This window comes from Echiichthys vipera, assembly GCF_963691815.1.
Source record: "Echiichthys vipera genome assembly, chromosome: 4".
Classification (NCBI taxonomy): Eukaryota; Metazoa; Chordata; class Actinopteri; order Perciformes; family Trachinidae; genus Echiichthys; species Echiichthys vipera.
In genome coordinates this window covers 20,418,239-20,433,646 of record NC_139829.1, presented here as the reverse complement: position 1 = coordinate 20,433,646, position 15,408 = coordinate 20,418,239, and the positions used below count along the sequence as shown (strand labels likewise).

The 15,408-nt window shown below is 41.0% G+C and overlaps 2 protein-coding genes across 2 annotated transcripts; one reads left to right on the top strand and one right to left on the bottom strand.

Moving 5' to 3' along the window:
* Positions 1-787: 787 nt before the first annotated feature.
* Positions 788-3,821, bottom strand: iscua (iron-sulfur cluster assembly enzyme a). Its single transcript, XM_083912402.1, has 5 exons — positions 3,711-3,821; positions 3,397-3,510; positions 3,203-3,313; positions 3,042-3,120; positions 788-2,354 (listed from the first exon to the last, which is right to left on the bottom strand). The coding sequence occupies exons 1-5, from the start codon at positions 3,810-3,812 to the stop codon at positions 2,266-2,268; spliced, it is 495 nt and encodes a 164-aa protein (XP_083768528.1). The 5' UTR covers positions 3,813-3,821; the 3' UTR covers positions 788-2,265.
* Positions 3,822-5,724: 1,903 nt separating this feature from the next.
* On the top strand, positions 5,725-15,183 carry sart3 (spliceosome associated factor 3, U4/U6 recycling protein; the record flags this gene model as incomplete). The annotated part of the gene is made up of 19 exons (XM_083912379.1): positions 5,725-5,922; positions 6,846-6,972; positions 7,074-7,178; positions 7,269-7,453; positions 7,762-7,867; positions 8,416-8,540; positions 8,638-8,793; positions 9,401-9,539; positions 9,693-9,800; positions 9,897-9,974; positions 10,059-10,117; positions 10,368-10,477; positions 11,057-11,169; positions 11,266-11,342; positions 11,429-11,600; positions 11,706-12,160; positions 12,533-12,685; positions 12,817-13,001; positions 13,098-15,183. The coding sequence occupies 19 exons, from the start codon at positions 5,725-5,727 to the stop codon at positions 13,264-13,266; spliced, it is 2,820 nt and encodes a 939-aa protein (XP_083768505.1). The 3' UTR covers positions 13,267-15,183.
* Positions 15,184-15,408: the final 225 nt, after the last annotated feature.

Below are 15,408 nucleotides of genomic sequence, written 5' to 3'. Positions count from 1 at the left end.
GGCCCACTCCTGACCCGCGACCATTTACACAACAAGACTCTGCAGTGGTCATCTCTCTGCTCGCTGTGTTGTGTGTATTAGTAGCTATCCTAATGCTGGCGGTGCTGCTTGTACTGAAAAAGGTACTTCTGCGCCAACAGAGGGTGGCTCCGCTTGATGTGGGATCTGGTGGATGACTAACCTAACTCCGCCAGATGGATTGATTCGCATTTGCTCAGCATATCCATCTGGGAACTCCTGTGTGGAGATCGTTTGGGAAGGGGCGAAAATACTTGTTGTTGATTGGATAAACCATCTGTCTATCACCACCTTCTGGGTTATGGACGAGTCAAATCAACCAATCAGATCATCGTATGACGTACTAACAGAGCTTTCGAGGCAAAGCTCAGAAGGAAAAATACACCTACGTCATTAAAGGATATTTGCATATTTTCCTCCAAGAAAAGCCTCCAGTGCCGTTTTTTTGCTCTTCTTTCAGAGAAGGAATACTCTCCGATTCTGATAAAACTTGCTCAATAGCTGTGCTCATTCGTGGAGGATGCCATGTTGTTTACACTGAACAGTCACTTCTTGTTGCGTCACACTCAAAACTGCCTCAAAACAACGCTGATTGGACGGCCCCTTGGCAAGCGGCTCCAAATCTTCTCCTTTGCACATTACCAGACTGACAATACAAAGGAGCTCGCAAGATCAGAATGGTCTCACAAGGCTAGTGGATGACATCGGCACAGACTCACTGAAAAAGGTTTTTTTTTAATTTGATTTATTTGATCATTTGAGTCAGTCACTTTCAATACTCCGCATCATGCTTTTGTATGTGAACTTGACGTCACTGCATTTTCATACTGAATCCTCCACGAGGGACCAGTGATTGTATACAGTTAAGCCAAAAAAACCTAAATGCCAACACACACACACACACACACGTGTATATATATATATATATATATATAAATCACCTCAACCTATAGTTTCTGATCTCCTTTGTGTTCAGAGTAGGAAAGCAGCAATGCTCCCTTGTTTAAATCCAAGGATCAAACTTGTCTTAAAATAATCATGAACTCCCTACTCCAAAACACAGCATCATTTAATAACAAATATATGATCTGATGATAAAAATCAAATAAACACCACTAACACCTGCCATTTTTGAAGGTCCCATATTGTCTCATGTTCAGGTCCATGCTTGTTTATGTGCTTTAATGTAAAAAAACAACAACCTTTTTCTCATGCTGTGTTTGAATATACCTGTATTCAACCCTCCATCTGAAACGCTACATTTTAGCGCCTGTCTCTTCCCCCCCAATAATCCAGTATGCTCTGATTGGTCAGCGTTTCCGCGTCTTTCATATCTGAGCGACTGTAACGGTACTGTGGCCAGAGACGGTGGATTAGAAGCAAGACGGTGCAACTCACAATAGGAGATTAGCGGCAGAGTGTATTGATTCTAATGGGCGAAGTGAACGCGAACACAGATTATGACCTTTCCCTTTGCCCCATAAACACTGAAAGAAATGCTGGGCCATTTTTTTCACAAGACACATCTCGATCATTTTGAAGTTACATGTTTAAGGCGGACAGATTGGGAGGAAATTAACTTTGTTTAAGATCTGTTTGTGTTTTCTGTCTCGTCAGCCAACTCTCCTGAGATGTGCCAACGCTACTAAGCTAACGTCATCTAATGTTCGCAAACACCTCTGACAAATGGTTTCTAACACTAAATGTGACTGTCAGCTGTGTAAATATCTAATGTTAGCAAAAGAAAAATATGGATAAACGACGCACTTTTCATCCATCTGCATGACGTTCACTACACTTCTAAACGAGGCAGTGCCCATTTATGAGACTGGTGTTTCCCATTTCATTCCATTGGCGCAGCCTGAATGCACCTTTAGTATCTTAAGTGTAGAGAATCTTTGCTGTGCCGGCACTTTCTACATATAGTAAAGTTGTGACATAACAACTGTACAGAAGTCCTGACGGCTCCTTTAAAGACAAAGTTTCTGAATATAAGCTGTGAGCGTTTCTCTGTGGACTGAGCATTTTGTAACTTTCCCAGTATTTATATAGCACCTCAACCTGCTTTATGATCAAAAAAGAGGTGGTAATCTAACTTTCTACAATATGAGACCTTTAAAAAAGAGATTAAAGGGTATGAAACTCTAAGAAGAGGGTGCAAGACCTGATGTAGTATTATGGTAACCAATCTTTCACACAACATTACAAGGCTGGTACTTTACATAATGGATAGTTATTAACAAGATATTAATTGGTGGCGTGTACACGTTCCTCCTTCTTGTCCTGTTTTATTCTGTAGTCTGACAGCGCTGCTTTTATGGCGTCTTCTGCAAGCACTGAAAGAAATAAAAAAGGGAGGTTTTAGAAACTCCTTCAAAGCTTTGGATTTACCAAGAAATATACAGCCGAAAACATTCAAAAATGTACAAAACTGAGCATGCATGAGAATTAAGTGATTTCTTGCTTTTCCAAAATCAAATTCAAACACTTTTCAAGCATTTCAAGGTGCATTTTCATGCTTTCTCAGCACCTTACAGCTGTGGTAAACTATAGATTTATACACAGTACACTACTCAGTATGCTTATAATTTCACTTGTTCATCACATTAAATTATAATCCTTTAAACAACCAACATGATGTTTTAAGAGCTTTCTACAGAAGGACAAATGAAAGGAAAACTAACTGGACTAATAGATTGACAAAATGATTAGTCATAATCCAGTAATTTTTCAATGCAAAAATGTCAGAAAATGCTGTTTTCAATGTCCCAAATGTATGTCCTTTTAAACATTCATATCAAGCTTTTCAAACCCCACTGAAATTCAAGTGTTTAAGGATTTCCAGCACCCATAGGAACCTTGTAGACAGTGCTCCACTACCATGATTGGGTTTATGCTTTCAGTAGAGTCCTGTAAAGGAGCATTGATCATAGTGTGGCACTAATAGAGGCTTTCCTTTAATTTCTATATCCCTTTTATGTTTATTAAACTTCCAGGTGTATGATAACATCGACTGAACTTACTGGAGCAATGAAGCTTGACTGGAGGAAGGCAGAGTTCTTTGGCAATGTCTGTGTTCCTTATTTTCAGGGCTTCATCGACCTACAGGATGACAGTATACCTCAACAAAAAAGCAGGACTTGTAAAGCCATTATCCTCCAATTATTATGTTATACAAACTTACCGTCTTCCCCTTCACCCACTCTGTTGCGAGAGAACTGGAGGCAATGGCTGATCCGCAGCCAAATGTCTTAAACTTTGCATCGGTAATCTTGCCGTTTTCATCCACCTGGATCTGGAGGCAAATACAGAATCAAAAAAACAGTTGTGCCATAAGTGGACACAAGCTATGACAGCTGCATTTGACCTCCAACTTACCTGAAGTTTCATTACATCACCACAGGCTGGTGCACCCACCAATCCAGTCCCCACACTCTTTGAGTTTTTGTCCAGAGTTCCCACGTTTCTTGGGTTTTCATAGTGGTCCACCACCTTGAAGAAAGTGACAAACATAAAATGATATATATCACTGCTCTGTTGTTCTGAGTGTTATAAAAGGAAGGACACACACGGTTGGTAAAGTTAGCTACACCTAGCTTCAAATCAGGCAGCACGCACGTATGTTAGCACTGTCAAAAAAACTCACACTGACATGCTTTGGTTAGAAAGTTTAAAACACATTTATAAGTTACCCTTTTGTGATATGAGCAGAGAGCATTCAGCTGCGGGCTGAATAAACGTCTGCTGAATAACAACAGCGAGGACGCGGAGCTTCGCAGAGACACGTTCGCCATGTTGGAATGCCGATGGGTAACGGAAATCAACGAGTGTGCACGAGTGTGGACGACCGTTTTTATGTTGACAAACACGTAAAGATGAAGGCCGATGAAAGAGCCCCTACTAGCGGCTAACAGTAGCCGTCACACGCTAGGCGAGAGGAACCATGGTGAGCAGACTCCACCTCTCACAAGGCTAATGGAAGGAGGCTGGGACATGACCTTTAGAAAGATGTAAACATTCATTCATTCATCTTCAACCGCTTATCCCGGGGTAGGGGTCGCGGGGGGTGCTGGAGCCGATCCCAGCTGACATTGGGCGTGAGGCGGGGTACACCCTGGACAGGACGCCAGTGTATCGCAGGGCACATAGAGACGAACAGAGACAGACAACCATCCACACCTACGGGCAATTTTAGAGTCCTCAATTATCCTAACACATGCATGTCTTTGGATTGTGGGAGGAAACCGTAGAACCCGGAGAAAACCCACACAGACACGGGGAGAACATGCAAACTCCACAAAGAAAGGCCCAGGCCGGGATGCGAACCTGAAAGCTTCTTGCTGTGAGGCGACAGTGCTAACCACTATGTTTCCTAGTTTATGTCCTGTTGCAGCGAATGTAAACGACATCAACTGACAGGAAGTCAACAAGGAGCAAGGCTGTTGCCTAGCAATGGAATTCCGTTGAAAAGGTCAAAGGGAATTACATTGAAATAAACGAGGACACGTTTAGAATATTTATGTTTACATCTTTGAAATGGTCTATAATCATGCGCAATTACTTCTGGCTTGCATTTTTTTTATTGAATATTAATTATTTTTTTCATGTGGCTGAGGTTTACCAGCCAGAGAAGTGAGGGCCAGCGGCTAGCTGTCACTCAAGAGGCAGCGCCCCCAATTATTCATAAACTTTAAAGGTTGAATATGTATAGTCTTTATTAAAAGCTATATTTTTTCAATAAATAAATAATTCACCCATGGGGCATTTTGAGGGGTACAGAATGAAAGTATTGTTTTTCTATTAAAAAATATATTTAGTCAGATTTTTTTTTTACAGGTTTGACAATGAGTTTTTGTCACGTTCTGTTTCCATGGTACCAGCCAATAGCAGCAGGCATTGCTGGTTGCCAGGGATGTCTGTTGTCGGGTGCAGCTACTGTAGGCTGGCACTGGGTGAAATGGGGATTGCCAATCCTGCAGCTACTTATTTGTCCCAGCAGCTTAGTGACTGAAGACGGGCAAAAACAAGGGTCAATATAGGCCAAGCACTCACTCCATGGCCTGAGATAAAGAAGTTCAGCGGCATTAAAACGCACACCCAAATGGCTACGTTTCTCCTTGATAGGTAAGCTAACTTTCATGTTTACTTGGCTGTAACGGCTAACAGTAACTATCAGTCAAATTCCTCTGCAATACTTGTTTTTATGGTGCGATTTGCCAGAGGGGATGAGTTCAAACTGATTCAAACAGACTTCGGTCTCCTGTAGGCTACTGGAGCGGGTCTGACCAACCTGGCAACCCGAGTGGTGGAATTATGTTTTATTGTTGCGACTACAATCTTGAGACATTAGATGGTGGTGTTCTGCTCATTCTCCATATTCAACCTTTACTTTTGCTGTGAAAACGGCCTGTTTCACATGGGGTCTATTGTGAAACCTGCCCCTAGTGGCCACTCAGTGAACTGGGTTTGGATTGGAGGTGCACCCAAAGAGCACCTGAGCGTAAACCATCACTTTATTTCTAGCGCCATCTGCTGGAACCCTCCAACAGCGCAACTCCAGTTTCATCACGCATGCGTTAAACCCCAAAGCTCATCATTTTTCTGTGTTTATGTCCAAGCCTCCTTCTATTAGCCTTGCCTCTCACGCTACTCCTGCCTTGTTCACTCGCCTTGTTAGCTGTTACCAGGCAGACAAGCCTTTCCAACATGGCAGCGTCAAGTAACGCAGAGCAAACGCAGTTGCAAGTTATGGAGGAGGAAGACGCAGGGATGGAGGAGAGAGATATGGAATCGGACGAAGGAGATGAGGAGGGCATGGGAGAAGAAAATACAGACGACGAAGAGGACAATTCGTCGGAGGACGAGAAAGAAAATGAAGCTGAAATCCAGCGTTTGGAGGAGCAGGTATATTAGCCAACACCCTCAGTTCACTGACGTTAGCCGATGAGCTAACGAGAATGAATGGATGGTAAACACAGTCAGATACTACGAACCAGCAGCTTTAAACCATGAGCTGCTCCGCCCTGCTCTGGTTTAATAGAAACAAAACGTATATACTGATGCGAGCTGCTGTTATCCTGAACAATTAGTGGCGATCGTGCGCGTATTATACAACGCCATTCACATCACTGTCGTGATTAGCTCATCCGCTAATCTGTGATGCTAATGGGTCGTCTCGTGTCACACTCGCACGCGCCTTTTTTCCATCTCAGTCCAGTGTGACATCACAGCTTCCAGTGTGACTTGGTTAGAAAGTACATGTGCAAATATACATTAGACATTTCCCTAACTTTATTGGCTGGCAGGTGTTTAATATGTTCTCATAACAATATGACGCAGTGATACAGTCAATTATCTAACTAGTCACATAGGGTTGTTGTACACAACAAAACATAAACATAACAAAAACAATGCAAAAAGAAACAATCTGTACAGACTAAAATGATGTCAGCATTTGTGAAAAATATATACAATATTATAGTTTAAGGTGCATTGTGGTATGTGCAATAATATAGTTGTGGTGCATAGTTGGCAGATGTGAGTGGTGAGCCGGCTCTGTGCTTCCACTGTAACAGCAGAGAGAAGCCAAGTTTATAATATCACTACAGCATTGCTAACTAGGTTACACTAGTGTGAACAAATGTAACACATCAGCCCTGCAACAAATCCCACCTTCATGGAGGTTATTATGTTAAGTTTTTGTTATAATCATTTTTAAAGAATCACTTAATCACTGCTAAATAAATACACAAGAAGCATTTGTTTGTTGGGATATGTTTAATTGTATTGTAACGCATAACCCCGTTCATCTCTGCTTGTTTTTATAGCTGTCAATAAATGCTTTCGACTACAACTGCCATGTGGATCTCATCAAGCTACTGAAGCAGGAGGGTGAACTTCTCCGTCTGCGAAAGGCAAGGCAGAAGATGAGTGAGCTTTTCCCACTCACTGAAGGTCGGTGCATGTCTGAAATGCGTTTGAGCTCAGAAGTATCAGCTGACATCAGCTCTGATCATTATTTGCAACTGAAACCACAATTTCATTGAACCCTGCAGAGATCTGGCTTGATTGGCTCAAGGATGAGATCCGTCTGACTGAGGAAGAGCCAAACCGGGAAAAAGTATATGAACTATTTGAGAAAGCTGCAAAAGACTATATCTGTAAGTGCATCACACCATAATTTACTTCATTTAAATTGACATTCGGTTATTTCATCATCTTGACATTTAATTATGTGTCTTTATACCCAGGTCCAGATATCTGGCTTGAATATGCTCAGTATTCAATTGGAGGCATGGGCTCACCAGGTGGGATGGACAAGGTGAGATCCATCTTTGAGAGAGCTGTGACAGCTGTGGGACTTCACATGACCAAGGGACACGTGGTGTGGGAGGCATACAGAGAGTTTGAGAACGTCATTCTGTCCACAGTGCAGGTTTGTGTCTCCATCAGTAGGATCTTCTCAGACATAGGCTCTGCTTTTGTTGCCATTCGATCACATATATGTGTCAGAGAGAGATTTATTTTGAAAGATATAATTTCTAAATGACGTAGTGTAGTTGCAAGCTACATCAACCTGTCTGTCAGGTTAGTATTGTGCCAAAACATGTATTTGAATGATTATCCACTCACTCCCCTCGGAAAATTCACGAATACTTTAAATGAAGAGTTGCTTTAATGTTAGACTAAATGTGCCTTTGCTTTGCCTTTTGGCACCATTTTCTCTGCTTTGTTTCCTCTCAGCCTCCCCCTGGCAGGATTCCCAGCCGTGAGGAGCAGGAGCTGCTGAAAACTCAGCTGGAGCGTATCCACACGCTGTTTCGCCGGCAGCTGGCCATCCCATTAATAGGTAAGCATGATGCGTCCTCTGTCCAGATGCTGTAAAACAGGCAGGATTTGTGTTGTGAGGGCCTTATGTAAAAAAATAAATAAATCTGTGAATTACCCCGTTTAAAAAGACAACGCTACCTTGTGGGATAAGTTTGGCACGGTTATGATGTGGAGTTTGAAATGCCATACAGATTTGGAAAGAGAACACTCCTCTCCAGGTCCTGACCATACTTTCAGTTTGCTGCAGGAGTGGGCGAGAGATAGCCAGGTGGTTTAGTATGTGCTGGGTTTTTTCTTTCCCAGCTGAAACAAGAGGCATTTCTGTAATGTTTTAAACCCTTTCTTATCAAAACATCTCACTAGTTGAATTATTCACTAAAGTATCAGAGATTAGGAAGTATACATGAATACATTTGCAATTCTTCACACTCCTGCAACTTACTTAAAGTTGTACTTTTCAATGTTAGTATTTTACATTTAGTAAATACTGTATTTGGTGTATGTGTCTTTATTTTAATGTTATAAAATTTTAAACTTTTGAGAAAATTGTGCTGTGTTGCTTTGTAGACATGGAAGCCACCTATGCAGAGTATGAGGAGTGGTCTGAACATGGGGTGGCCGAGACGGTCGTGCATCAGTACAAAAAGGCTTTGCAGCAGTTGGAGAAGTGCAGATCCTACGAAGAGTCACTGGTAAATGACTTGCATTGATGATTACTGTTACAGCTATCCTTCTGTGTTTTAAACGTGCATGTTTGCATAATATCTCCATGGTGTTGTCTCGCTGCAGGTAGTAGCAGAACCTCCTAAACTGGCAGAGTATCAGTCCTACATCGACTTTGAACTGAAGCAGGGCGACCCAGCACGCGTCCAGATCACCTATGAGCGGACCCTGGCAGAGAACTGTCTGGTACCAGACATGTGGGCAAAATACAACACTTATCTGGTGAGTATTGGTCAGTTTGGCATGGTACCGTCTTTTTAAGAGCTTCCAGTCAGACTAATGTTTACTGTGTATAGCTTGGACCCATTTCACATGGCATTACCTTATTCTGCGCCTACAACTTGCCAACTCCATCGTCTGCTAGGGCCAAACAGCTGTTGCACTGAGCTTATCTTGATAATTTACCGCCAGTGATTTTTCTAACAACTTCTTCTTGAAAGGGATTTGTGGGTCTTTCAATGTTTATGTAGTTTCTGACATTTAAAACACTAAACTTGGAATACATTTTATTAATATTCATGTTACTCAGGAAAAAGTACAATGATTCTCATTTTTATTTCATTGGATTTCCTTGTGGCCACAGTGTTGTTAAATAGCCATGTCTTGTATGGAGAAAGTTTTTTTTTTTCCAAGTAGCTGTTAAAATGTTCAGATTCCTATTTGATTAAATGTGTTTCTGTGCGACTCATTTCAATGTTAAAGGTATGTCTGGTTCCCTGAGTGTTTAGGTGCTTGTATATTAAACTTTACAGTAATGAAGGAAAATCTGGTGGGATGTCAAAATGTGTTTATTTTAACCATTTTGTTATTTGTTGTCTGGACTGTACAGGATCGTCAGCTGAAAATCAAAGACTTGGTTCTCTCCTCTCATGAACGTGCCGTCAGGAACTGCCCCTGGACCATGGGTCTGTGGAAGAGCTACCTGCTAGCTCTAGAGAGGCATGGAGCTGACCATCCCACTGTCTCAGGTAACAATTAGAGTGCAGTGAGAGGCTGTTCAGATCTGAAAAGTGTTTTCATGCATTTGTGTGTTTTTTATGTGGGGGAAAGTCCCTGGCTCCTATTCTGGTACATTGGCACTCGCTTGGTCATATCATGTAGTTTCTTTGTCTTCCTCGCAGATGTTTTTGAAAAGGCGCTGAATGCAGGTTTCATTCAAGCGACAGATTATGTGGAAATTTGGCAGGCATACCTCGACTACCTGAGGAGACGCGTGGATTTCAGCAAAGGTGAGAGCAGTTGTGAGTGAAACAGAATTTGTCTTTGTGTTTGGAAACTATTGTTCCCTTGTAATCTGTGTTGTCTTCTTTTTTTGGTTTTTGCAGAATCAAGTAAAGAGTTGGAAGAGCTACGAGGAGCTTTCTCTCGGTCTCTAGACTACATGAAACAAGATGTTGAAGAAAGTAGGTGGATTTGAGTCTGAATGAGATTTACTTTTGTGTTCTCGGTTTGGTTTTTATCTGATTCATTGTCTTATGTATCTGTAGGATTTGGTGAAAGTGGAGATCCTTCTTGTATCATAATGCAGATCTGGGCAAGGATAGAGGTAAGTTTGTCTATATAATCATAGGACAAAGGCAATGAGCTTGTCCATTTTACACCCAGTAACAACTCAAGTGAGAACACCTTCTCCATGATGTACTTATTCTACCAAATGGTCTTGAAGCATAATGAGACTACTACTTAAGGCCCACTGAGACACATGATAAAGGACAATGGTAGCACTGTACTTTTCTCAAAAGTATGTAAAATGAACATCTCATAATTTTAGTTTTGTTTTTGTTTCTCCCCACCAGGCCCTCCACTGCAAGAACATCCAGAAAGCCAGAGAACTGTGGGACAGTATCATGACAAAAGGGAACGCTAAATACGCCAACATGTGGCTGGAGTACTATAACCTTGAAAGGTCTGTCAATCAATGTCTTAGAGGGAAATAAAAGGTTAAGGCAATTCTTACCTTTCTGGCATTAATACACTTTTCTTTTGTAATCTTAAAATTTTCATATATTTCTGATAAAAGTCTGACCAATCATTTTATTCATCCGTCGCTTCGTTTCACTGCTAATGCTGCATTCCAGTGCCGTGGGAAGTCCGAAGTTTCGAACCTCCAACTAGGCAAAGTACACTTGAAAACCTGTCAAAGTGGAACCTCTTTCTTGCGAAATCAGAGTAGGTCGATCTCCCCCGAATTTGCTAGTAGGAGGTTCCACCTTGTTAGACATTCCAGTGCACTTTGCCCAGTTGAAAGTCCGAAACATCGGACTTCCCATGGCACCCTTTCACGCAGCATTTCTCTCTCACCACACATGTCTGGGGAGGAGGGAGTGTCAGAGGTCAGTCAGGGGGTAGAGGGTGGGACTTTGGAGGGAAGCGCTGTGAGACATGCAAGAATGGTAAGAATTGCTCATTGAACTGAAGTGATGATTCCTTTTTAACCAAAACTTGATTAGTGTCCTATTTATATTATCTTTTGCTTAATCTCTAGGTCTTATGGAGACCCCGTTCACTGTCGGAAAGCCCTCCACAGAGCCGTTCAGTGCACCTCAGACTACCCCGAGCATGTGAGTGAAGTCCTGCTTACATTCGAGAGGGTGGAAGGTGAGTCCCAGTGTAAAAAATCAAACGTAACATAACAATTAAGAAGTTGTTTATGAATTATAGCCATGTCTCTGTATTTTGCGTCCCCACCTACAGGTTCTCTGGAGGACTGGGACGTCGCAGTGCAGAAGACGGAGACCCGGCTGAACAGGATTAATGAGCAACGAGCAAAGGTAGGAGCACATATCGGCATCGCACTAGACAGGTGGATCATTAAGATGCCCTTGGCTATTTTTACCATGTTCTGCTCATCTGTTAGGTGGCTGAGAAAGAAGCCAACTTGGCTCGACAAGAGGAAGGGAGAACTGATCAGCGACGGAGGGCCAAGGCAGACAAGAAGACACAGAAGAAGGTCCAGAAGGGAAGTCGAGCCGGGGAGAAGAGGAAAGCTGAGCAGGAGGATTATCACGATGAGTGGAATGATGACTCGGGTATGTGAAGATAATGTATATGATAAACCTTTTTTTTTTTTTTTTTTTAAGCAAAAACAACATTTGAGGAATCACATATCCTAATTTTAATTCCCTCTGTGACAGAACAAGCTCCTAAAAAGCACAGAGGAAACGGGGACCAAACCACAGAGGAGTACATGGAGACAGAAACGGGACTCTTTGGGAGGAACGCTCCCCCCGGCTACAAGCCTGCTCCTCCCGGAAATAAAAAAGCTAAGCAGGGAGATGTGGCCACCGCCCGGGGGAACGATGACAAGCCAGAGCTTCGCAACGATAACAGCAGCGTATTCATCAGCAACCTGACATACACCCTGGAGGAGCCAGAGGAAAAGCTCAAGGTGCTGTTTGAGACCTGTGGTCCCATCAAACAGATTCGCCCAGTCTTCAGCAACAAAGGGACCTTTAAAGGCTACGGCTACATACAGTTTGAATCCACAGTGTCTGTCCCTGAAGCCCTGAAGCTGGATAGAAAAGAGGTCGAAGGAAGGCCTATGTTCGTGTCACCTTGTGTAGACAAAAACAAAAATCCTGACTTTAAGGTAAATATGAAGTGTTTTTTTTTTTATTATTTTGATTATAACCAGATTATCTGCAAGTCCTAAAATCCTAAAGATGCTCTTAATTATTCTTAATTGATTGATCTATCTATACATTATGCTACTTATACAGATTGCATTCATTTAATTATATCATTATTTTTGTTATACATCTTGGAGGTACTAAATAAATGTGATGTAATAATCAGTAATTCTTGGTCATATTGTCCCTACTGGTTTTCCATAAAACTTTTAGTATGTCTGTAAAATCAGTGCTTGATTGAATTATGTGGTATTAAGAAGTCTTAAATTTAACTTGGTGAACCCTGCAGAATCCCTGGTAACGTGCTCCACTTTACATTAATGTCCCCGTAGGTGTTTAAATACAACACAAACATGGAGAAACAAAAAATCTTCATCTCTGGGCTGCCGTTCTCATGCACTAAAGAGAAACTGGAGGAACTCTGCAAAAGTCATGGCACCATCAGAGATATTCGTCTAGTCACGTATCGCTCAGGAAAACCCAAGGTGAGGCATTAAGAGGAGGAGGCTGTCCAGATGGTTAGCTAAAAATAGTCATCCTCATAAAGCTAGTGATTACCACCTTTGACCATGCAGATGTTTCTGTATTAACCCTCTCTTACTGTGTCTCTGTACAGGGTCTGGCATACGTTGAGTTTGCAGACGAAGCCCAGGCTTCTCAGGCAGTTCTGAAAATGGACGGCATGGAAGTAGAGGACAATAAAATCTCTGTTGCTATAAGTAACCCTCCTCGCAGAAATGCGATGGATAAACCCGGTTCCAACAGGCAGACAGACATAATCCCTCGCCAGGCTTTTGGATCGTAAGTTTACAGACTCACTTTGTTATTCAAAATAGAAAATCTGCCATCCTCTGATATTTAACAGTACAGAAACAACGCTGTTTTTTGTCTTCCCAGGAGAGGAAAAGGACGCACCCAGCTCTCGCTACTCCCTCGTTCCCTGCACCGACAAAGTGTGCCCGTGAGCAAAGTCGAGAATGGGACTGCAGCTGCAACAGAAAATGCAGCCGGAGAGACGAAACCTTTGTCAAATTCAGACTTTGCCAGGATGCTTCTCAGCAAATGAGAATATGAGCGAGAGAATTACGACCGCCTTCACACTGAAAGCCATCTTGTGTCCTTACAGTTTATTGTAGGTGATTTTTCTGTAATTGATTACCCGGCTTCCAATTAAACTGTCTTGCGCTCATCATCCCGTTCTGCAAGATTTGCCTTAATCGCAGAGCTCCTGCCCTCCATTGGAAAGCCTTTTCAACTAAGAGTTTTCACCAGTTGTTGAATTTGGTTTGTTTGAAGGTGGCTATGTTTTTTAGGAGAAAAAAAAAGTGTATCATATTTGTGTGTAAATATATTGTATCTGAAATTGTACCCCTCATGTTTCAAAGTGTCTTCTTTTGTTATGTAATGTGAAAGGGATCTGAAAGTAACATACAGTAGATTATTTTATATATATATTCAAAGCAGACAAACTTGTGAACGTTGTTTTAAAAAGGTAATATGCAAAAGTTCAGATGTAGTGTAATATAGGTGGCGTGCGTGTGTGTGTGTGTAAAGGGACATATTCTCCAGATGTTTTTGAGAGAAGTTTTTGTCGTGCACCTGTTTTTAACCTCTGAATACAAAGTTAACGGGGTTAGCAATGACTTTTTCCCCTGACTATAGTACAACTAATTCATTATTTTGACATATTACCATCTGTGAATTACCATCTGTTATTAATCATCAGTGTTGTCTCTCAGTCTTTAGAGGGGTTCATTAAATCATCATTTGTTAATTGGCTTTATCTTGGCGTTATTAACAGTATGGAAACTAACATGTCACACTGCTAACGCTTGGTATTAGTTACAGTATTTACATAACTACTCTAAACATACAAGATCATAATTTTTCTCTTTTCATACATCACTGTTAATGTGACCTGTCAGTTCGGGGTAAACAAACATATCACTTGTATTGTTTTAGATAAGTCTTGATTTATGTGCTGTGGGTCGACAGATTCAGAGGGAAATTCCCTTCACTTTGTGAACATGTGTAAATGTAAACGGGGTGAAAATGATGCAGAAAAAATGTCTTTCATTGGCTGATTCGGGGTTGCTTTCCCAGCGGCCAAGGCCATAACGATCGGTTGATCGACAGAAAATTAATTAGCAACTATTTTTGATAATTACTCGTTTAAGTCGAATTTCTATTTGTCTGTTTCCAGTGTCTCAAATGTGAGAATTGTTTGCTTTTCTTACAATTTGATGAATATAATGTTTTTGTTTTAGACTATTGATAGGTTTGTTGACAACACCTAGGAAGTTGTGAATGGCTTTTTTTTCATGTTTTATCAAGAGTTTGTAGATCTGACAATTAAGACTAACAGATCAATCGGTAAAATAAATAATTGTTATGTGCAGCAAAGCAAGAGTCCACTGATATAAGATGTTAAAAAGAGTTGAGATGATACTATAAACGTAGGAGTTGGGTGTACACAGTAAAAATGAATCCTTTGACATTATAAACCCAAGTACAATTTTATAAATGTCGTTTGGACCTGGTTTTCTTTGTAATCGGTAGTTGACGTCATCATTTGAATGAACTTGGCTGTCATCTACACATATTATTTAGGTCAAACAAGGAGAATCTTTGCCGTTTTTACGTTTGTTTTGTCGTGTTAGAAGTTGACCATAACCACTTGTCTCGTTTTGTATATTAGGAGTTAAGTTTGTGTACATAATGTCCAGTATGCTAATCTCAAAAAGGTCACTATAGTTTGTAATAAATATAAATCTAAGTTTTGAAAACAGATGGAATACAAGCTATATGTATTGCTCTCACCACAGTGGCCTAATAAAAAATTAAAATCTAAATATGTTGGTCTCTAACGTCACCTTCGGGTTTATGTCCAATACTAAAAGATGGTATGTGTGAATTGCTGTTTTGTATAATTTCAATGTTTTGAATTTGGTATAGAGGTAAATAATAAATGGCTTGTTTTTGTGTTAAATCAGTATTTCTCCACCTATTTGTTTCATCATCTACCTTTGTGTTAGTGGGTCCTGTAAAAAAGAAAAAGACATGTATCTTTTTTTCTGGTCTAAAACATACTTTTAATAAAGTAATGTAAATCATCCTTGATCCCAGTACGACACTTGCAGCTTTGTTCATTCTAAAATATTGCATCACCTAAATACATAATGAATGTTAATATAACACTTATTTTAAA

Coding starts and splice junctions, on each gene's coding strand:
- iscua (XM_083912402.1), bottom strand. CDS start 3,812: ATGGCGAACGTGTCTCTGCGAAGCTCCGCGTCCTCGCTGTTGTTATTC. Junction 3,511..3,710: donor TCTGCTCATATCACAAAAGG/GTAACTTATAAA, acceptor ACTTTCTTCAAG/GTGGTGGACCACTATGAAAA. Junction 3,121..3,202: donor AGTGGGTGAAGGGGAAGACG/GTAAGTTTGTAT, acceptor GTCATCCTGTAG/GTCGATGAAGCCCTGAAAAT.